Source organism: Natrix helvetica (genome assembly GCF_964273705.1).
Source record: "Natrix helvetica genome assembly, chromosome: 3".
Taxonomy (NCBI): Eukaryota; Metazoa; Chordata; class Lepidosauria; order Squamata; family Natricidae; genus Natrix; species Natrix helvetica.
The window spans coordinates 138,333,066-138,355,896 of NC_138549.1; the positions used below are offsets into that span (position 1 = coordinate 138,333,066).

The 22,831-nt window shown below is 37.5% G+C and overlaps 1 protein-coding gene across 1 annotated transcript; it reads right to left on the reverse strand.

Annotated features, from left to right (window-relative positions):
• Nucleotides 1–1,031: 1,031 nt before the first annotated feature.
• On the reverse strand, nucleotides 1,032–20,040 carry TNNI1 (troponin I1, slow skeletal type). Its single transcript, XM_081948692.1, has 8 exons — nucleotides 19,986–20,040; nucleotides 17,097–17,131; nucleotides 14,752–14,793; nucleotides 14,341–14,472; nucleotides 10,601–10,690; nucleotides 8,388–8,564; nucleotides 3,590–3,700; nucleotides 1,032–1,927 (listed from the first exon to the last, which is right to left on the reverse strand). Exons 4-7 carry the CDS (start codon nucleotides 14,464–14,466, stop codon nucleotides 3,593–3,595), a joined length of 501 nt encoding a protein of 166 aa, XP_081804818.1. The 5' UTR covers nucleotides 14,467–14,472; nucleotides 14,752–14,793; nucleotides 17,097–17,131; nucleotides 19,986–20,040; the 3' UTR covers nucleotides 1,032–1,927; nucleotides 3,590–3,592.
• Between the last annotated feature and the right edge of the window lie 2,791 nt (nucleotides 20,041–22,831).

Genomic DNA, 22,831 nt, shown 5'->3' on the forward strand with positions numbered 1-22,831 from the left:
AGAAAAAATGTTTCCTAATATACCTGCTTACTTTGTCTTTTTTCAGGGCAGATAGTACACTTATAAAAATGCACTGAGCTATAGCCAGAGTTTACTTACCCATCAAGAAACCTGCAAGATTGGACTGAGAGAGAATGGCTGTACCAAGCTCACTAAATCAAGCTTCATGGCTGAGGGAGGACTAGAACCTGGATCTTCCTACTCCTACTGCACCACATTAACCATTTCACCACAATGGCACTTTGAATTTATAAGGTCCGTGCAGGAGTTTTTTGGGGGGGAGATGATTTTGGTGGAGCAATGTTGAATTTCAAGATTTAATGACTATGGTCTAAACAGCAGTTTCCAGCCATTTCATCTGCAACCATGGCTGGCATCTTTAAAGGCAACCATACACCACAAGCAACTGAATAGGAGTTGATGGGCTGCTGTCTTTAAAGCCAAGTGACCTGACGTCTGATTGGTTTTTAGCCAAATTGGTTTATTTTAGGTGCAGGCTGGTAAAGGCTAATCTCAGATTAGTTCTTTATTTGTTCCCAATCTAAACTGGGGGTTTTCGTACTGTTGGATCCTAATTGTTCATGCTGGCTTCTGACTAGTCATAATCTGCTGTGCCTCTTGTGGCAGACCAGCCACAGATGCCAGCAAAACATCAGGAAATTTATTGTCAAGATCACGATCACATAGAAGAAAGATAACCATATATGATAGGCCTGCCCACTTGAAATATATTGTAGGCCAAATAATTTAGGTGGGAAGAAACCTTAATGGGCCAGACAACATTGTGTATGACTTGGTGGAAATATTGTTTCTTATATGTCTAATAGAAATGCCAACTGCAGCATGAACTGTAGAACTAAACCAAACCCTACTGATTTTACAAAGCTACTCTGAGAACTGGCGTTGTGGAAATAACAATGGATAACACACAGGTCATGAACTTCCACCACAATTAAACTTCATATCACAGGCAATAATACAGTCTATCCACCCTCATTTGGAAACTCCAAAAGAAACACAGAATCTGAATATTTGTTCTTGATGCTACTCATTTTTTTTTTCTTTAATGGAATACAGAGACAGTATAGTCACATATCCAAGGCTGTATTTCATGGAACAAATATTGAAAGATTTTCTTGATGAATAAAGTAGGCACTAAAGCCTCTGTAGCTCCAGTCTGGGCTGTGTTTCAGTCAGTAAGTGATGGCTTCTCTTGAGCAAAGATCTGATCTGAGGACTGTCTTTCTTTTCTGCATTTCAAAGGCCATCAACTCAGAATTCCCATCTTTTCTGTAGGGCAGAGATGGTACTGTACTGACAGATTGTGGCAATAAATATTGTGTGGACATGTGCTAGCAAGAAGGCAAGTCTTTCTGTTGGCCTGATGGCATGAAGCAGGTTGTGATGGCATGAATTGCAGTGCAGGTAGTCCTCAACTTATGATCAAAATTAAGCACAAATTTTGTGTTGCAGTTGTTGAGTGAGTTTTGCCCTTTTTACAACTTTTCTTGCTACATTTGTTGAATGAATCACTGCAGTTGTTAGGTCAGTAACTCAGTTGCTAAGTGAATCTGGGTTCCCCATTGACTTTGTTTGTCAGAAGATTGCAAAAGCTGATCACATGATCCTAGGACACTGCAACCGTCATAAATATATGCCAGTGTCTGGATTTTGATCACATGATCACAGGGATGCTGCAACAGTCATAAATGTAAAAAAAAATGGTCATAAGTCACTTTTTTCAGTGCCATTGTAACTTCAAAGGATCACTAAATGAATGATTGTATCTTCCCTAGTACCCCAAAATGCTGTGGAACACTAGATAATGCAGAAAAATGGTGAGACACAGGAAGCACCAAGAAGAAAAAAAGTGATTCATGTAGGTATTATGGAAGGGCTCTTCATGTTTCTATGAAAGAAATATGACCTGAAATAGATAGAAAATGCAGAATAATAGTTAATTATATTACAGGACTCTAGGAAAAAACATCTACAATAGTACATCTGTGCTAAAAAAAAACCACCACATGCTGTCATAGTCAAGGCTGTGACTTGTAAGGACCAGAGTTAAGTAACAAAAACAAAATTGTTTCCATGATTGAAATAAAGAGTTGGGAACCATGAGCAATATTCATAATACAGTGCTAGTTTTCTACAAGCATCTGTTATTGCTAGTTTTGTTATGCTATGCCATAATACAAATGCCAATGCATTTTACACCATAAAATACATGAATGCACATTAATTAAGACATCAGAATAAATAACTGCAACGAGATTGTATAGCAATGCAGAAAGCACTGAACATGCAAGATGCACGCAATCTTTATCATTTGAAACCAGCGAGGACCAGACAGAAGGGGAGCAGTCAGAAATTAACGGAAAGTATGTATTTTTTAAATTACCTAATATGGTATGCTTCACTGTATCTTCCTAAGAATAAACTAAATTGTGTGCTTATTAAACCATTCCACAAAATCAGCTATTCACATTTAAGTCGTTGGATAAATTAGAAAAGGTTAACACTACAATCAGGTTTAAATTTGTATGGTTACAACTTTGCCTTGCCCAAACCAATGGTCAATTATTTAGCCTTGTAGTGAAACTAAGGAGCTTGCCAATAGATAGTTTTACTCTGTAAAAAAGAAAGAGAAGATTTGCAAGGGCTGGCTTCTGAATTGTACACCTCCATTTTGTATATCTCTAAAGAAAGGTGCATAGGAGTGAACTGCATTTCTAATTTTGTGATTAGAAATTACAGTAGATTATTTGGGGAAATGGCTAGGGTTAGTACTAGAAATCAAAATTTTACTTTGCTCTGCTAGATTTGGTTGAGATTTGGCTCATTGTTTCTAGCACTACATGGAAACCAAAACATAAACAAGAATGCAGATTTGTGTCCAAGACAAAGTACATATTTCAGAAAAGTTATTTCATGCTATTGTCTCTGACATTCAGCCATTATGCCATAATTGAAATGTCCAAATCTGAACCAGCAAGTTGAAGTTCTAATGGCTCATTTATGCTCAGAAGGCATGATGGTATACCTCTTATTTCCAAAGTTCTGAGATTATCATTCTTTTTAAATTAAGGTAAGGTAAATTAAGGTAAGGTGCAAAACTACAATGCATCTCATAGAAAATCCAATATGAGATAACTAAATTAAAGTCTTTTTCAAGTAACTCTGATTCATGATGACTTCAGGGAACCATTCCTTTAGTATTCTTGGCATCAACAGAGAAGTAATTTGCCATTGCTTTGGAGAGGATTTGTTCTTTATTTTCAAGTCTGGCCTATGTTGGTATTTCTTGGTGATCTCCCAGGTGTGATTCTGTTTAGATTTTTAACCAATCTCACTCAATTGCTGCCTGGGCAGAAAATATGTTATTTCATCCAAAGAACTATTTCAGGTAAGTAGATAAGGCTGATTAGTGCCTAATGTTTTTATACTGAATTGGCCATTAAAACAGCTGTATCCAAGATCTTGACATTGGAAGTGTTAATCAAGCACCATAACTCCTTTGAGGTTAGGACCTTTAGCAATGCTGATAAAATATTCTAAAAGAATGCCATTGGGCAAAAGGGTATACTTCTCATTGTCCTGTTGGTGATTTGGCAGCATCAAACATCTTCTTCCTGCCTTCCATTCCTGACATGGCCTCCACATTCTTACGCCAGTCACTCACTTCTACTGGACGTTCCTGTGAAGGAAACAGAGAAGTTTATCCTTACCTGAGGAGGAACTTAAGCAAAGGGCTAATTTGTAGAAGTAGAGATGAAGATATACATACTCTGCATATACCATATGAACAGAAAGCTGAGGAGTACATTGTATGGGTGTCACATGGCTAAACTTTTATAAACATAGCTAATATTGGAAGGGTTCCATAAGTGTATATTGTACTGGCAAGTTTTCTGGCTTATATTAGTATATGTAGAAAATAGAATCTAGACAGGTTGAGCACAAATAAACTTTTCAGCAATTATCCCACATTAACATTGTTATTTTTAAAAAGCAGTCTTTGGCATTCAGGGGAGCAAAGATGAATACACTAACCAAGATTTAAAGGAGAGAATCAAAGCATCTTCTAATTTAAATCTAAACTGTACTGTTTAAACACTGGAATATATGCCTGTGTTATATATGCTATGTTAGCTCTGTCTGGAATTTACCACATGCTAACATTTTTCAGATCTGAATGACTATGTGTAATGAAGAAAAAGGCCTGGATCATTAAACCTGTTATTTCCTTCATCAATAGCCTTGCAAAACTGGCCATGTGCATTTCCTTATTATGGATTATTCTCTATTAATCGTTGATGTTGGAAAAGCATGGACAGATTCACCCATAAAGGTCTACACACTGACTTTTCATCCAAGGAAATCCGTACAATCAATAGAAACTGTTGATCTCTGTAGTTGCGTTATGTTATACATGGCAGGCTGCTGAAAATGTTTTCTGTGTATTGAGTGACTAGTATCCTAGAATGGTATTTGCAATGATATAATTTATATCATCACTTAGTCCTGTGTGTAGCTCACAATGTTTGATATGCTAAAATCTATTGGGGGCGGGGCTTGATGTCGCAACGACACGACATGCAATCTTAGGTCTCCAGGATTGCTGTCAATATCTATGTTTCTGGATGGTCCTTTTGGACCTAAACTATTCTGAAGGAACAGTGATAGAGAAGAGCATATCCGGCTAATCTCAGGGGCATTGCAAAGCCCCTGATTGATCCAGGAGAAAGCTCTTTTTGCCAGCTACAAGAGAAGCAACCAAAATGGCTTCCAAAGGTTGGGACAAGCCTCTGAAACAGAAGCTGTTCAGGAGTGTGTCAAATTGGTGAGAAAATTTTTTATCATTAGAGAAGGGAAAACCCAAAATAATTGGAATTTAAAATAAAATTGAAGACAGAATGAAAACAAGCGGCGAATCAACTCTGGTCTAAGACGATCGTGTTATCTTTTCTACCTTAACTTTATTTGTTTTCTATGGATGGACTCTTTACAAATGCCTCTTACTTTTAAACTGGACTGGTCTCTTTTTCTTCCTTCTTCCTCTATACTTTCTCCATTTTTGGTATTCGTGGATTAAAAGCTTCTCTCGTAAGACTGGGACGCAGCGTAATTTTTACAGATTTTTTTTCTCTCTGACAGAGAGGCAGAAACAGATGGAAAAGAGGTAACACTGCCATCTAGTGGCTAGAGGCTTGGCGATATCTGTTAAAGCTATAAGCTTTGTTTACTAAAAGGCTCAGTGGAAAATGTTTTGTTGATACAGGTGTTCCTTTCAAGGAAAGAGAAAACTATGATTTGAAAAACTCCACTGAATTTGTTTGACCTAAAAAGTCTCAAATGTTTTGGCAGTGTTTATAACCTGGAAAATGGCACAACGTGAAGAAGAAAAGGCACTTACTTTGCAAAGAATTTTCTTAGAAATTCAAAAAGTTTAAATAATTACAGAGAATTGAAAAGAGATTTGAAATTATAGATCAAAATACAAAAAGTATGGGGACAGCGATGAAGTTTGAAGACAGAGCTGAAAAAATAACAGAGACATATGAAAGTGGTAAGAAAATTGTTGACACTGACAACAAACTGAGAGTGGAGGGAAATGACAGATGTGAAATACAGAAAGGAGAAATTGATGAACCGGATCTTCATTTCGGAAGTCAGAAAATAGATGAAGAAAGAAGAGAAAATTTGGCAGAAATAATGAGAGTAATCTCGGCAAAAGCACTAATGATAACAAAAGTGAAGCTGATAAACAGAGCAGATAAAGGGTTTTGAATTCTTATAATGAACAACAAGTTCTTAAGAGAAGTCCACACAAGACTTATCAAGAAAACATTTAGAATACAGACTTTACAAATGGCAAGAGATATTGGACTACACTATCTGTGGAAGGATACAGGATGATGAAATAAAATGTCACAATAAATTTTAGTTTAATGTAGTTAAATTTTGAGTGCTATGTACAACGTAATAATAGCTATAGTCAAATAAATGATTAATAAAGATAACAAAGCATTTATATATACTGTATTGATAATATGAAATTTTATACAATTCTGTAAGTGAGGATATGGAGATGATGTTGAAAAGCCTTTTTATAAAAGTTAAATAATTTTATATAGAATAGAATATAAAGATGCAATATCATTGGATGATTTCAGGGGTGATGTAATAAAATGTCATATTATAAATTTACTTTAAATTTAATATGCTTTAAGTTGAACGGATGTAATAATAGCTAGGCTTGATGGATGTTTAATAATTATATCAATTTGTATACAAATATATTAGATTGATGATACTAATAATGGGGGGGAAACATGGAATTGAAAATTACTAAATAATGTTATCAGTGCTAAAATAATAGAATGATGTCACAATAAATTTAGTTAAATATAGTTACATTTTGAGTGTAATGCACAATGTAATAACAGCTATAGTCAAATAAATGATTAATAAAGATAACAAAGCATTTATATATATACTGGATTGATAATATGAAATCTTATACAAACTGTAAGTGAGGATTATGGAGATGATGTTGAAAAGCCTTTTTTTATGAAAGATAAACAATTCTTTATAGAATAGATTAGAAAGACGCAATATCATTGGATGATTTCAGGATAATGTAATAAAATGTTATAATATAAATTTACTTCAAATTTAATATGCCTTATGTTGAAAGGATGTAGTAATAGCTGGGCTTAATGGATGCTTAAGAAGTATAACAATTTGTATACATATATATTAGATTGATGATAGTAATAATGGGGAAAACATGGAATTGGAAACTATTAGAGAATGTTATCAATGCTAAAATGATTGAGTGACTTAGAATAGGAGGAAGCATAATAACAATGTATACAAAGATATCTTGATTGTCAATATGTGAATTTTGATAAAATTCAAGTGAGGACCACGGAAAGGACACAGAAAGACTTTGTAACCAATCGATACACTGTGTGTAATTGAAGAGGCTTTTATGTTATATGTGTTGTATGTTTGTGTTTGAAAATAAAATTTTTATTTTACAAAATCTATAGATCTAATAACTCTTTGTTTAATACACTTGACAGTAATGCATTTCTTAATTTGTGGCTTGTTTGAGCTCTTTTTTATTGTCATCTTTAAGAGTTATAGATACTTCAATGGCCCATATGCCCTTTTCTTTATTTTTTCATAAATACCAAATTCAGTTGTTTCTTACATACAAGTGTACATTGGAGGCAGCCCTCAATATATCATGAAAACTGAAACCAGAATTTCAATTGCTAAACAAGGTGGTTGTTAAGTGAGTCATGCCTGGCTTTAGAACCGTTTCCATGTTGTTAAGTGAATCAGCGCACTTGTTAAATAAATCATGTGGTCATTAACTGAATCTGGCTTCTTCCACTGACTTTGCTGGCTGGGAAAGTTGCAAATGACGATCATGTGACTCAGGGATGCAGAATTGTTGCAAATATATGCCATTTGCCAAACACCCCAATTTGGATCACATAACTGTAGGGATGCTGCGATGGTCATAAGTGCAAGGACTGGTCATAAATCATTTTGTTCAGTGCTGTTGTAACTTTGAGTAGTCATTAAATAAATGGTTGCAAGTTGAGGACAAGACAATTCCACTCTAGAAGATGCAATAAAATACAGTGGTTTTCTTCCATGCTAAAATCCTGACTGTTATTAGCAGTGCACAAAGAATTACAAATCAGATGGATGAACTTAACAATTTTACTTTAATGAGTGGGCACTTCAACCATTTTCACAATTCTCATCCTTCATGGGAGAAGCTGTCTTAATTTTAGTTCCAGTTCCATAGCACCTTCTATAATCCTCAATCTATTTAAGAATGTTCATTTACAAGCTATTAAATATAGGGAACCAGGGGGTTGATTGCTCCTGGCATGACTGCCAGTTTGGTGTGTGCAAACATTTTGCACAAAAATAGGTCTGTGCATGTGCAAAACATTAAAAAAGAAAAAAAAATTAAATGTGTAAAATTATAACTGTTCTACATGCGCAGAACCAAAAATCAAGATGGCGGCCCCGTGGCAGAACCGGTTCGGGGGCGTGGTAGGCCTGGGTTGCTGCTGGTTCTAGCAACCCAGGCCGCCAAACCACTACCGGTTCAGTCGAACCGGTCCAAACAGGTAGGAACCCACCTCTGTAGGGAACACATATTTATTGTTTTATTTATGATTTATGAATTTATATACCACCCATGTTGCCATCAGATGACACTATGGAAGAATATTAATCAAGAGAAAACATAAGAACATGTTTCTTCACGATGACATCAAAGAAAAACAAATGCATGGGACACTGAGCAAACGGGATATACGGTACCGTAGGTGGGATTTCCAGCCACTGACCTTTTCTGTGTCCTCCTTCTTGACAGACTTGAGGTTGGCTCTCAGGTCCATAGATACTTTGTGCTTTGAGCCAAGCAGAGCTCTAAGCATGGCATCTGCAGACACGCGAACACGGCGCAAGGGAGGACGCTTGAATTTTCCCCTAAGGTCAAGCACCTTCAGTTTCAGATCTTTAATCTGCACAAGAGGCAATATAGATGGCCATATATCATAAGAAGTCTCAGGACAAAAAAAGCCTTGCTCTTCCCCACGAAAAAGGTAGTGGGAGCCTAGCCCATTCACTAGGTTACAAGAAGGAATACTTTGGAGGGGTTCTTGCGCTAAAAGCAGGGGTGGGCTTCAAAAGATTCAGCAACTGGTTCTCTGCCGGGTTGCTGGGTGGGTGTGGCTATTGTGGGCATGGTCTAATCAGCTTCCTGCACCATGGGAGGGGGACATTTTTGCCTTCCCCAGGCTCCAGAGCAGAGGTGATATTCAGCAGGTTCTGACCAGTTCTGAAGAACCGGTAGCAGAAATTTTGAGTAGTTTGGAGAATTGGTAAATACCACCTCTGACTGGCCACACCCCATACAATAATACAATAATACAATAGCAGAGTTGGGAGGGACCTTGCAGGTCTTCTAGTCCAACCCCCTGCCTAGGCAGGAAACCCTATACCATTTCAGACAAATGGCTGTCCAACATCTTCTTAAAGACTTCCAGTGTTGGGGCACTCACAACTTCTGGAGGCAAGCTGTTCCACTGATTAATTGTTCTAACTGTCAGGAAATTTCTCCTCAGTTCTAAGTTGCTTCTCTCCTTGATTAGTTTCCACCCATTGCTTCCTGTTCTACCCTCAGGTGCCTTGGAAAATAGTTTGACTCCCTCTTCTTTGTGGCAACCCCTGAGATATTGGGACACTGCTATCATGTCTCCCCTAGTCCTTCTTTCTATTAAACTAGACATACCCAGTTCCTGCAACCATTCTTCATATGTTTTAGTCTCCAGTCCCCTAATCATCTTTGTTGCTCTTCTCTGCACTCTTTCTAGAGTCTCCACATCTTTTCTACATCGTGGTGACCAAAACTGAATGCAGTATTCCAAGTGTGGCCTTACCAAAGCATTATAAAGTGGTATTAACATTTCACATGATCTTGATTCTAGCCCTCTGTTTATGTAGCCTAGAACTGTGTTGGCTTTTTTGGCAGCTGCTGCACACTGCTGGCTCATATTTAAATGGTTGTCCACTAGGTCTCCAAGATCCCTTTCACAATTACTACTGTTGAGCAAGGTACCACCTCTACTGTACATGTGCATTTCATTTTTGTTGCCTAAATGTAGAACCTTACTCTTTCCCATCTATTCTCTGCCTCCCGAGTCGCAGCTGATTGGGAGGGAATGGGGATTTTACAGTATCCTTCCCCTGGAGTGGGGTGGAAATTGAGATTTTATAGTATCCTCCTCCTGCCATGCCCACCAAGCCACACCCTCAGAACTGGTAATAAAAATTGTTTAATCCCACCACTGCTACTTGAGCCTCTGAGAGGGTAAAAACTGCCTCCCCCGGGCTCCAGAGGCTTTTGGGGGGCTCATTTCCCCCCTTCCCAAGCCTCCAAACCGGCCATAATGTTAGCTATGGGTTCTCCTGAACCTGGGCGAATCCACAGCATCCTGCCCCTGGCTAAAAGGTATTCCGCATTCTGTGTTAGGTATGTTAGCTACCTTGAGTTATTTATAAAAATAATAAAGATGGAATATAAATAATATAAATATTCAGTAGCCTCTGAAAAACTGTCACAGGAGACTTGATTTATAAATCTCAGTTCCCTTGCTTTCAGTCTGTACACATTTCATTCATTCCACTGATAAAAGGAAAATTAGCATCTCTACTAAAGCAAAAAAACAGATAAGGTTATAGAGAACTTTATAGCCTGGAACCCATATTTAAAAATAATAATCCAGAGCTCTTATGGAAAATCCTGGAGATGTTCAATGTTCCTATTTGCAATGTAAGACCAGGAAATGCTCCATTCTAGTTATCTTATGCCAACATAAGAATCCACTTTAGAAAAAAGAATGGATAAACTAATTCAGGATCTTTAAGACTGCCTCTTAAAGCTATCTCCTAATCTATATTGGACATTTTCTTATAGCAATGATATTTTACCATTTTTCGTATTCATGTATTATTTTTCTCTGAGAATTTAAATAAGAACCATTCTCTGTCTTCTTACCTCCCGTGTATTATGGGTACACTTTGCTTCTATGTCATATCTCTCTTCATCCACAATGTCTACCTTCTCATGAAGCTCCCGGCACAGATCCTGTGCAAGTAAAAGGGGGAAATGTTAAGCGATATTTTCTCTAGGCCTCAGATCAGGTTATTTCTAACTGATATTTCATTGGGGGAACATATAGGATCAGATACATTGATTAGGTATTGTTCCAATGCTAGACATTGTCTGTCCCAATATTCTTTTGATCAGAACTTCAGAACTGAGAAGATCAGGAGAAGAGAGCTGACGTCGCGATGGCACGATGTGTGATCTTGGTGCTCCAAGATCACAGTCGATATTTCTGCCGCTGGATGGTCCATTCGGACCTAAACCATCCCGTAGAGATGGTGATTGAGAAGGGCACCTCCTGCTGATCTCAGGGACACAGCAACGTCCCTGAAAGATCCAGGAATGGCCCTTTTTTCCGGCTACAGAAACACAGATAATGAAGCTGCTTAAGTTGGGGCAGCTCTGTAACAGGAAGAAAACAGAAAGAGAAAGTGTGTCAAATTGGTGAGGAAATTTTATTATTAGAAAAAGAGACTACCCCAAAAAAAATAAGTTAAATTAAAATTGAAGACAGAAGACTGTAAGCAGTGAAATTAATCTACATTAAACTTAGTGTGTTGTCCTTTTTCTATTTTTTTTCACAGATGGAACTTTTGCAAAAGCTCCCTATTTTTAAACTGAATGGATAAATTCTTTCTTCTTCTTTTTTCACTTTTGCTTACACCTATGGATTAAAATTCTCCTTCTTTTTTTATAATGCTTGATTGGATTATTTTTGATCTCCATTTAAGGGTTTTTTTCTTTCTTAAGCTTGGAATATAAAAAAGATAATAAGAAGGATTATAAAGAAGGTTGTAACAACAGGAGGAAAAGCAGTTACACTACCACTTAGAGACTGGAGGCTGGATACATTGTTTTTTCTTCTTTCGCTTTGATCACTTGAGATTCAAGGTTTTTTTCAGCTTGTTTACTGAGAGTGATAGTAGGAAGAGCACAAGTTGTTTATACAGGTGCCTTTTGGGAGTTCTATCACTAGCTCTTGGAGGGAAGACAATATTTTGACTTGAAGGATAATAAATGAACCTGTTTGAAGTTTATTAAAATAGCCTTGAACCCTATACTGGCAGTATCTGCAAAATTGAAAGAATGGCTCAGCAGGAAAAAGAAACTGTAACATTGCAAATGATTATGTTTGAAATTCAAAATTTATTAGTTGTGACAGAGAGAATTGAAAAGAGATTGGAGAATATGGAACACAAAACAGAAAAATTTGATGGAGAAACTGAGGATGTTTATCAAATGAAGAAAGTGGAGGACAGCAAAGAGATGAGCAAAGAGATAAGAAAACTGTGGATACTGACAACAAAGTGAGTGTGGTTGGTAATGGCAAGAGCGGAATATGGAAAGGGGAGATAGATGGATTGGAACTGTACCCCAGACTTCAAAGCACAGAAGAAGAAAAGAGAGAAAAATTGATGGAGATAAGGAGAGAAATCTTGACAGAAGCACTAGGGATAACCAAAGATAAGCTGATGGAAAGAACAGATGCTGGGATTCAAGCTTTTATGAGATACGAAAGGAACCCAGATGCTGGGTTTCAAGCTTTTATGAGATACGAAAGAGAAGTTTATACAAGATTTATTAAGAAAGTAATTAGAACTTTAATGCTACAAATGGCAAAAGATAGAAAACCATACAATTACTGGAAAGATACAGGTTGATGCAATGAAAATGTATAATAAAAACTAAGCTAAATTTAGTTTACTAGCAGTATGTATAAAATGAAGTGACAATAGCTATAGTTAAATAATGATTAATAATGATAACAATACATATAATTTGATAATATGAAATTTTATATAAACAACACATGGAGAATATGAGAGGAGGTTTAAAAGCCTTATCTAGAATATGTTATAAAGATGTATTGGATGATTTTAGGATGATTTAATAGAATGTTATCATATAATCCTATTCTAGATTTTGAATATTATATTTAAAAGGATGTAAAAACAATTATAGTCAAATTAAGGTTGGGATATAATAATCGAGATATACATGAATATGGTTGAATTTAAAATATGCAATTTGATATGAAAAGCAGGTGATGACTATGGAAGAGATGCATGGAAATACTGCAACCAACTGACACACTTTCTATAATTTGTAATGGAAGATGGTTTTTTTTTATGTTTGTCTTTGTTCAAAAATAAATAAAAATTGTTTTTAAAAAAAGAACTGAGAAGATCTTACACCAGTAACATTTGATATCAGATATAGACATCCTGTTCAGTGATTCCAAGAGATCTCACGGCCAGATATATGACATTCATAGATGATCGAGATCTAAAAGTAACTTTACTCTTTGTGGCAATTTGCGGGATCGTATCCTGCCCCATACATCCCTGCGACCAATTCGCTCTCACAGGGAGGGACTTCTCTGGGTGCCGTCCACCAAGCAGTGCCAGAGGGCGGCGCCGAGGGGCAGGGCCTTCTCTGTGATGGGCCCAGCTCTCTGGAATGACCTCCCCCCCGACATCAGGACAACAACCGATCTCCGCTCCTTCCGCATGAAACTCAAGACCCACCTGTTCCGACTAGCCGGCCTGGCTTGAATTATAGCTATTCTAATCCCTCTGGATACAATTTTAAATTAGGTTTGACTCTGGGTGTTTTAATTGTTTTTTAATTGCTTTTTTGCTGTTTTAATTAATTGATTATTTATTTATTGTGTGTGTATAATGCTTTTTGTATATCTCCTCCTTGTCATTGTCATTATTTGTTATGTAGTAAATTGTGCGCCGCCCCGAGTCCCTTGGTGGAGAGGGTGCGGCATATAAAAATGATTAATAAATAAAATAAATAAATAAATTTAAGACACATTTAATACATACACACACACACACACACACACACGCACACAGTATTACAAAGCTGTACAGATTATATTCAGAAAGAAAAATGTAATGTTGAAGTATTAAGCACCATTGTTTCTTACAACCTAAAAACAATGAAATGATGGGAAAGCATGACCCTTGGTCAATCTGGTACCCCTAATCATCTGGGGGGGGGGGGTTACTTTAAATTAGACAAACATCTGTGTGACTCAAGTTTAAAAATTTCTATTTCAGTTGTAGTATGTAAATATTTTAATAAATCAAACTAAATATGGAAATAATGCAGATGTTACCAGAATATATATCATATTTTAACTCTTGTTTTAATATTGCTAATGAATGATAGCACAGACGTTGCTACAGTATTTTGCCCTACTAATATGAGAATCTTGAATTGTGGTGATGATAAATCTGTCAATGTCAGTCAAACATTCAAAACTGACATTTTTGGACAGCAATTTTCTCCCTAGTTTCTTGAAGCATCTTTTACATCTAGTTCAGACAATAAGCTATCTGGGCCAATCACTCTCTCTCTCACCTTACTTCACAAGGTTGTTGTGGGGGGGGGGGGAAAGTCACCTGGAGCTATTTATAAAAAAAATAAAGATAGGATTTTTTAAAAAAATTAAAAACCCCAATGACATATGTATTATTTCCACCTTCTGAGAAGGCAAAAGATGGCAGGCACTGAAGTTCCGAATTAAACTTCCTAATACAGCTCCTTAAGAGCCCTGTGTAACTCAACATGTCCACTTGTGCAATGCCCTTCATTACCTAAAACCAAGAATCTACCTGGAGTTGGGAGCAGGAAAGCCCACTGATATGCAGAGATGGTATCCTTTCTGCCAAATATCTCTCCTTCTCTCCTTGTTTGTCCACTTGTTCTTGTTCCCATTCTTCTTTGGCTTTAGCCAGCATCAAACTCTAGGGGAAAAAATTAGGGAAACATTTGAAAGATAACTTTATAACTTTTTTACCATGGATCTGAAATATCAACCGCAAGAAAGGTTTATAAATATCTCCTATGTATAATGCCCAAGGCAGAAGCCTTCATCCAGTTCTCCAAACTACTGCCTCCAAATGAGCAGCAGATAAAATTGGGAAGGCTGTCCCAAATTTACATAGAAGAATTTGATCTGTACAGTTCCATGCAGAGTATCTCGCTTTAATTAATGCATGATAACTTGCATCGTCATGACTCACCTTTAGAAGGAGTTTGCGTGAAGCTGTGATCTTGGGCTTCCTCTAAAGAGCAAAAATAAAAGAAATCAAGGGCACCATTTTAACACAGTGATAATTATATATTCATACCAGCAAATGTTTAGAAAAACAAATCCTGGAACTGTACTTACCTCCCTATAGAAATTCATTTGGGAGAAGGAAGAAAGAGGGAGAGGGGAAAAAAGTGGAAAGAACAGAATGAATATATGAAATGTAATACTCTGCTCAAGATACTGAAAACATGAGTGAATTAAAACATTTTCTCAGGTTGGACTTCATAGTGATTCTGTCTGCCTTTTGAGGTGGACCAGACTTGAATACCAACGTTATGATTATTAAAACTACTCTTATTATAACAAATATGAATGTGCCTCCCCCTCCCTTACTTTATGTCAGAGTCACCTGAATCATGAGATGTGTGACAAATAAATATGATTGATAAATAAAATATTAAATAGAACTGGGTAGGGTCAAATCTCGCATGCTTTCTCAAATTTCATTCCTGCTTTGGCTGAGATTTCTGCTATCTGACCATTGCTTTGGCTGTGGTTTTTCTCCTCTTCTTTAAGATTATTCTCCCATCCTATTGCAGATCTGCATTGATCAGGATGGATTTCCTGCCTGGTGTTGTCTTATTAGCTCTTCTGTTAGCCTTGTTAAAACATCTTCTTAAAAGTCATAAGCCTCTGTTACTAATAATCACAATGATCTCATTTTGCTGGGTTCTTTAACACATAGCCATCCTAAAACAACATGCTCCCCTCATGCCTTGAATTACAATTTTCAGAATTCCCAGGCAAGGTAGTCAATAATTCTGTAGACCAAAAACACCTGGAGAGCAGCAGGAAAACGAAGTGTGCCCTAGCCTTCTAACCCTAACCATGTGATCCAATAACATGGGCTAAGAATAGAGGTTTCTATTCAGATGATATTCCTTCTCTGTATACTAAAGAAAGACATTTTTGGGGTCTGCCCAATATAGTCAAACACACAAGATGCTCATTTAAAACTAAGCAAGCTCAATATTTCAGGGAAATGAGGCTGCTAGTTTTGTAAGGTATTTGTTAAGAATGGTGAGTGAACACAACCAGAATCTGACTACAAATGTTGTTTAAGATTTCATTACAATTTTGTGTACCTGTCACTGTTGCATAGTCCTATAGGACTATCCATAAAATGGAAACATTTATATAATACTGAAGCTATGAAGCTACTATAGACTCAGACAATAAGATTTATTTTCACACTTATCACATCTACAAGTGGATTCACATTTGAACAATTGACTGGTGAGTTGCCAGCTTTTGAGTATGAAGTAATTACATTCCTTAAACAAGAGGATAGCTATCCTGAGATAAAAAATATTTTTTATCAACTCCTCACCCTAATCATTTATGGAATTCATCGCTGCATTGTAAAACCATTGAGGGTTTTTTCTGCCATCTAGTGATTGCTTCGCAGAACCATTTTATAAACCTAACCAAAATGTATTTGATCTCAAAACTATCCAGTCTGCCTGTAAATATTGGTAATAATCAACAGAATTCAGCATCTATTTTCAGTCAGTGATGTTTATTGGAATGTTGGTGGGTGATTTATAATTTCATCACCAATATTCAGCGTTGAATCAAAACTGTTTGGAAAATTTCTACTTTCCACTTTAGCTTATCTATAACAAAACCATTGCTGAGAAATATGTATTTGAAAATTCACCGCTTTTAGTTTTCATAAGTTTAGTTTTAGTTTTCATAGGAACAGCATCAAGGATAACCGAATGAGTTTCTAATTTAGAGATCTTTTTCATTTGAAACCTAAATCTGAATGTCAAATTTCTCATATCAAAACTAAACCTAGAAGTTGCTACATGAGTAAATATTAGTTTGAGAACTATTGTTTATACAAGGAACCATGTTTAAATTGTCCTGCAATCACCAATTTAGAAGAAAATCCCATTTAACTTAAAGGGACTGTCTAACTTCTGTGTAGGCATATACACTTGTTGTAAAATTTAACCAGTATCCAAGACATGATTTGGATCTTTGAAATCAGCAGCTCTTTATTAAGTTCTGTTCTCAACATGTAGGCAGAGAGTGAGATGGAGGAGAGGTGGGGAAACCTATATTACAATGTTAAGTATCTCATTTATCTATTTCACATAGAAGATAAATGGAGGAACAACACAGTTTGAGATTTCTCATAGCAAGCCTAGTTCTATTCAAAGTATCGTATCTCATAATGCAATAATTCTGGGGTCAAATTCAGAAGATGAATCTGAACCATGTGTGAATGAAGGATATCTCAACCAATGGGGAAAATAAAATATTTACTCACACTTCAGGCATTGTGGAAACAAATGTTCTGCCTATAAATCAAAATAAAGCAACAAGTTACAAGGAATGAAACAATCCCAGCATTTAAAAATGAATGCAAACAATGATGCATAATATAAGCAGACTCCATTTATTCTTTGTCATATTCTTTTTGTATTTCTTTATCCCAACATTCCAGGAGGTTAGAAAAGTGAGACTGAATAATATTATTTCCCAGCAATGATGAACTTGATATGGTTTTCTCCCCAGGGGGAGAATGCAACTGTAATGGAGCGGAAAATGCCAGCTAAAAATAATTCTTATGACAATGAACAGCAATGGGTTATCGTATTGTTATTCCTGGATAAAATCAAATATGCTTAAAATCAAGTCCAGTTATGTGAACCATTCTGTGTATACATCTACAATATAAGAGCTTTGCAAATATTATCAGTTCCATTCTCAGCTTATGGATATTCTCTATGTAGGTTCACTTAGAAATAAAGCCACTGAATCCTATATAAAGACCTGGATGTAGATTATAACTTCAGTTAATAGCTCTGGACACAAAGTGCAGAAAGCACAAAGTGAATTCCCAGATTTTACTTCTGAGGAACAAGCACAGGATTGGACACAGGTGCATAAGTAGAGTTTAATTCTCAGATGGATCCCCCAATGTTGAGGCAGCTCAGAAGCCAAATCTCTCCTCTGTGATGAGAATTGACAGAAGAATGGAAGGAAAAGAATCCCATGGCCACTTATTCCCACCTGCTGCCTTACTCACAACAGCCAGAAGGAGCAGGCAATAATTGTTTCTGATGTCCTCAGTATTTCACCTTCTCTATTGTCTATTGACTTCTAGTCTAGTCTAGTCTATTGACTTCTTAAAGGGATACAGTGGCTCAGTGGCTAAGACACTGAGCATGTCGATCAGAAAGGTATAGACAGTTTGGCTGTTCGAATCCCTAGTGCCTCATAACGGAGTGAGCTCTCATTATTTGTCCCAACTTCTGCCAATCTAGCAGTTTGAAAGCATGTAAAAATGCAAGTAGAAAAATAGGGACTACTTTGGTGGGAAGGTAAGAGCGTTCCGTGCACCTTCGGCATTTAGTTATACCAGCCACAGCCACATGACCACGGAGACGTCTTCAGACAGCACTGGATTCAGCTTTGAAATGGAGATGAGCTCCGCCCCCTACAGTCGGGAATGACTAGCACATATGTGTGAGAGGAATCTTTACCTTATTGACTTCTTGCATTCAAACGCTGCCCTCAAACCCATCTGAACATCTTTATTTTTAGGTGGGAGCGGGTAGGCTTTGCATCTTTGAACCACATAAATATCTTTGCTATTATCCAACAAGATTGAGCATTTCCCACATTTCTGCTGCCATCTGCTGGCTAACTAGGTTTTTGTCCCCTGGCCACCATCACTGTACCTCCACAATCAAATTTGTCAATGGGGTTGGGCAGGGGATAAGTGGCAAGGGGACCCAAAGTGTCTCCCTTCTCTACCTGACCTATCCTTATTGTACTACTTTCTCTGTTGTCAGTCTTGTGTTATAGCTGCAGAAAGTACTGGGCAATATGAAAGCCCTCAAATGTAGAAACCTTGGACACTTGTCTGCAGACTCTTGGGTCCTGAATCCCTGAAGACTCCACAGTAGTGATTGGAATATTTATCAAGAGATTTAGAAATAATACTCAAACATAATAAAATAGTAAAAAAAATATTATTGTAGATTGTAAAATGCCTGGATGGCTTTTTTTCAAGCTTTGTACAGACATTTGCAGTTTGAATAATTTTAATAATTTGATAAATAGATCTTATCCTATGGTTTCTGCAATCAAATCCTGTTCTTCAGTAAAGAGTCTTGAATCAAAGTCAAATAGTGTGATTTTCATTTTTTTCAATATAATTCATACATGCTAGCTTCAAATATTGCAACATTTTCCAATAACAAATGTAAAAGCTGAGAACTCTATATCTATAATTCAAAATAGAAGCTTTCATTTTTAGCAGATGCAAATTTTTCACTTATATGATTATTCTTCAGGCAATCACTGGAAATTTCTTTTCTACAATGCTTATATACGGTATACAAAATCTTTAAAAAATGATTCTAAATAGAGTATTCTTATTCTTTAAAAGTAGGGTTTCTATTTGTGTGTGTGTGCTACTGAAAACATTCAGAAATAAATTTCTCAAATCCGATAGTATTCCTACTTAGGTAAATTACCTTGGACTTACTTTTTCTTAATCTGCTTGGGAAAGTAGGACATTTATTTGACCATCATTATGAAGTTAAGAAAATGCAAGAAACTACAAAACACCGAGAAGACAGCTCAGCACATAAGGTTAAAGACAAGCAAAAATGGGCTCATAGTAATTCTGATACAGAAAATAAGTCTTTGTAGCATTTACCAGCTGAACAGGATCTGGAATTTTGTGTGGGAGAAAATGAATGTTTAGGCATGCCAATTCTCAGGGGGCTTGCTTCATATATTTCTATTGTAATTATATATGATCTAATTATTCACATTTGCTCCCAAGGGCTTTTCATAAACACTTCTCTTGAGATATAATGATTCACAGCTGAAACTACCCTTAAGCTCCTCACTAATCTGTCTATTTTATGTGTATAAGATATTAAATAATAATTACAAAAAAAATCTCAGTTTCTCTGTGGCTGGCCTAGCAAATATAATTGTTTTATCATGCAAAAGAAGTCGTATGAGTAAGAAGAGGACTCACTGGGGTCCTGTTCAGTCAGCTGATCCTCTTATTTGGCCTGATCAAAATTAAGTAATGAAGTTATAATTGTTTTTTCCTGCTTGAGTCTAAATCATCACAGTTCCTTTGGTACACAATTACCTCAAGGCTAAGTCTTTGATCAAGCATCTTACCCTAGTGCAGTCCAGGCAGGAGAGAGATGACGGCTGGAGAATGGAAAGGCTCAGACTGTGAACGACAGAGAAAAGGATGGGACTAATAAATTGAAGCTTGACTACAACTGGTCAGTAAAAATAGAACTGAGACAAATACCCTTCTGGTATGCCTGCTTCCATACTGTGAAATGTCTACCCACAGACCACATACCCTTACTATCTAGTTCTTGTGAATTGCACACATATGCACCTTGTGCATTACTTTTGGAAGAATATACATCCAAGATGTGTGTGTGTGTGTGTGTGTGTGTGTATGGCATACATTCAGTTGCACCATGTTCAATTTCAGTGAAGCTGTGGTGAAATTGCACACCTATTTCTATTCATGCCTCCAAGTGTTCTGATCAGAGCTAACATATTGTTACTGTTCTTGTTATTTTTGTTGAATTGGGAGGGGCTGGAAAATAAAGCCAAAAGCAGTGAAACAAAGCATCTAGCAAGCCAAGAACAAAATCTCTTGGTGCTGGCATGGATCCAGGTTGAATTTAGGTGGATTGTAACTGAGCCAAAATCTGGTGATTCATTAGCATTTCAGACCTTGGAAAACAGTACTGGATAATACTATCATTCAGTGACTAAGTACATGCTTTTAGAGGCTCAAGTTCTCAAATCCAGGTAGTTTCCAGCATCATCATCAAAGAAGGGTCGAGCAGAGGATAATCCAGAAACACACCAGCCATGGTGGATAGTTCAAGATTTAAAAGTCAAAAAGTTAAAGCTGTATTATTGCAGCTTCTTTTGTTATAGTACAGCATCTGCTAGTGCAGAAGCTGATCCCTGTCCTGCTTTTCTTTGAGCCAGTTTTTCTCTTTGAGCCATAACAGAAGATAGAACTTCAAATTACTAGACTATTATGGAAAATGTAGGCAGGCTACACACTTCCTCATATTCAGCTCAACTAAACAGAGATTGGGGCCAGCACAATGTGTGTGTGTGATTGAAGTCAAGGCCTAATAATGTTTTTTTTTTTTAATTAGGTAATGGGGCCAGAGCAATACATGTGTGGTTGAGTTTAAGGCCTAATAATGTTTTTCAAATTAGGCAATAGACAGCTTTGATGGTAATTTATCAATCAGCTCCTATTTTCTTCCACCCTTATCATCCCAGGCACAGAAAATAACTATGATTAAAGACATACATGCCAATTCCTTCATCCATTCCATATTTAACTATGAGGGAGCTAAAAGGTCTTTTGCAACTTAATAAAAGCATAATTACTCCAAAGTATAAGGGGCAAGGCATCCCCCTCCTACAAGACATATATATGCATGTGTGCATTCAGTCATGTATGCATTTGACCAAATAGTTGAGGCACCGGCTGCCAAGAATAAATACAAGGCTCAGTGCAACAGTCCAGCATGACGTCCCTTAGGAAGAGCCACAAATATTGAACATGTATTCACACAAACCAGATTTAACTGGCTCATAACCCTACCAATTCATCTCCGTCTAATAGCCCCACATATGGATATTCTATGAATTAGGAAGAGTCCCTGAAAACAATAAAGCCATACAGCATTGCTTAGGTAGGACATTTGGAAGAGCTGAAAATTAAAAAGGATTCCACCTTCACCCCCCCCCCGGACTATCTTTTCTAGCGTTTCAGCCAATGTAGCAGTTGATATAAGGGATAAAGTTAAATTTAAAAAAAGTAGAGTACAATGGCCAATTAGATTTAGCTGCCCCAAAGAAAATGCCATCTAAGGAGAGGGAAATAGAAGGCAACAACTTGGCTAATATTTGCACACTTTGATTCATATGCCTAGATATAAATTTAAAAATAGTTAAGATGATTTAAATGGAAATGCAGTACACCTATATAGTGGGGGGAAATCTGGCCAGCTTTGAAACAGAGATTTGAAACAGAGATTCATCATGGATGACCCTCACTCTGTCAAGGACCTGGGAGTACTCATTTCTAATGATCTAAGCCCGTGATGGCGAACCTATGGCACGCATGCCACAAGTGGTACGCGGAGCCATTTGTCAGGACACGCAAGGCGCTGCCCTGTCAGCTGGCCAGCGCGCATGCGCCCGCTGGCCAGCTGAGTTCACCTTTTTAAAAGCTATTTTTCGCCTTCCCCAGGCTCCAGAGGCTTTATTAGGAGCCTGGGGAGGGCGAAAAGAGCCTCCCCCGCCCCCCCCCCCGGAGGCTTCAGGGACCGTCCCTGAAGCCTTCGGAACGCTTAAAACCACCCTCCGAGCAAACCAGAAGTGACTTCCGGGTTGCTCGGAGGGTCGTTTTAAGCGCTCCAAAGGCTTCAGGGACTGTCCGAGGCTTCCCTGATGCCTTCGGAGAGCTTAAAACGACCCTCCGAGCAACCCGGAAGTCACTTCCCGTTTGCTCGGAGGGTGGTTTTAAGCACTCCGAAGGCTTCAGGGAAGCCTCTGGACAGTCCCTGAAGCCTCTGGAGGGCCTCCGGGGGGTCGGGGGAAGCTCTTTTCGCCCTCCCCAGGCTCCCATAAAGCCCCTGGAGCATGGGGAGGGCAAAAAAAACATGTAAAAATGGGGGGGTCGCGCGTTGCATTATGGGTGCGGCACGCCTGCGCTCGACCCCCCTGCACTCCCCCCACTTGTGGCACGCGAGCCAAAAAAGGTTGGCCATCACTGATCTAAGCGAAGCTTCTTCTCCGGTAATATTGTATTGCAAACTAGGGTATATAAAACCTTTGCTAGACCTATTCTCAAAAACAGCTCATCTGTCTGGAACCAGCACTGCATATCAGATTAATACAATCGAACGAGTCCAAAGATATTTCACAAGAAGTGTCCTCTACTCGCAACAGAATACCTTATGCCACCA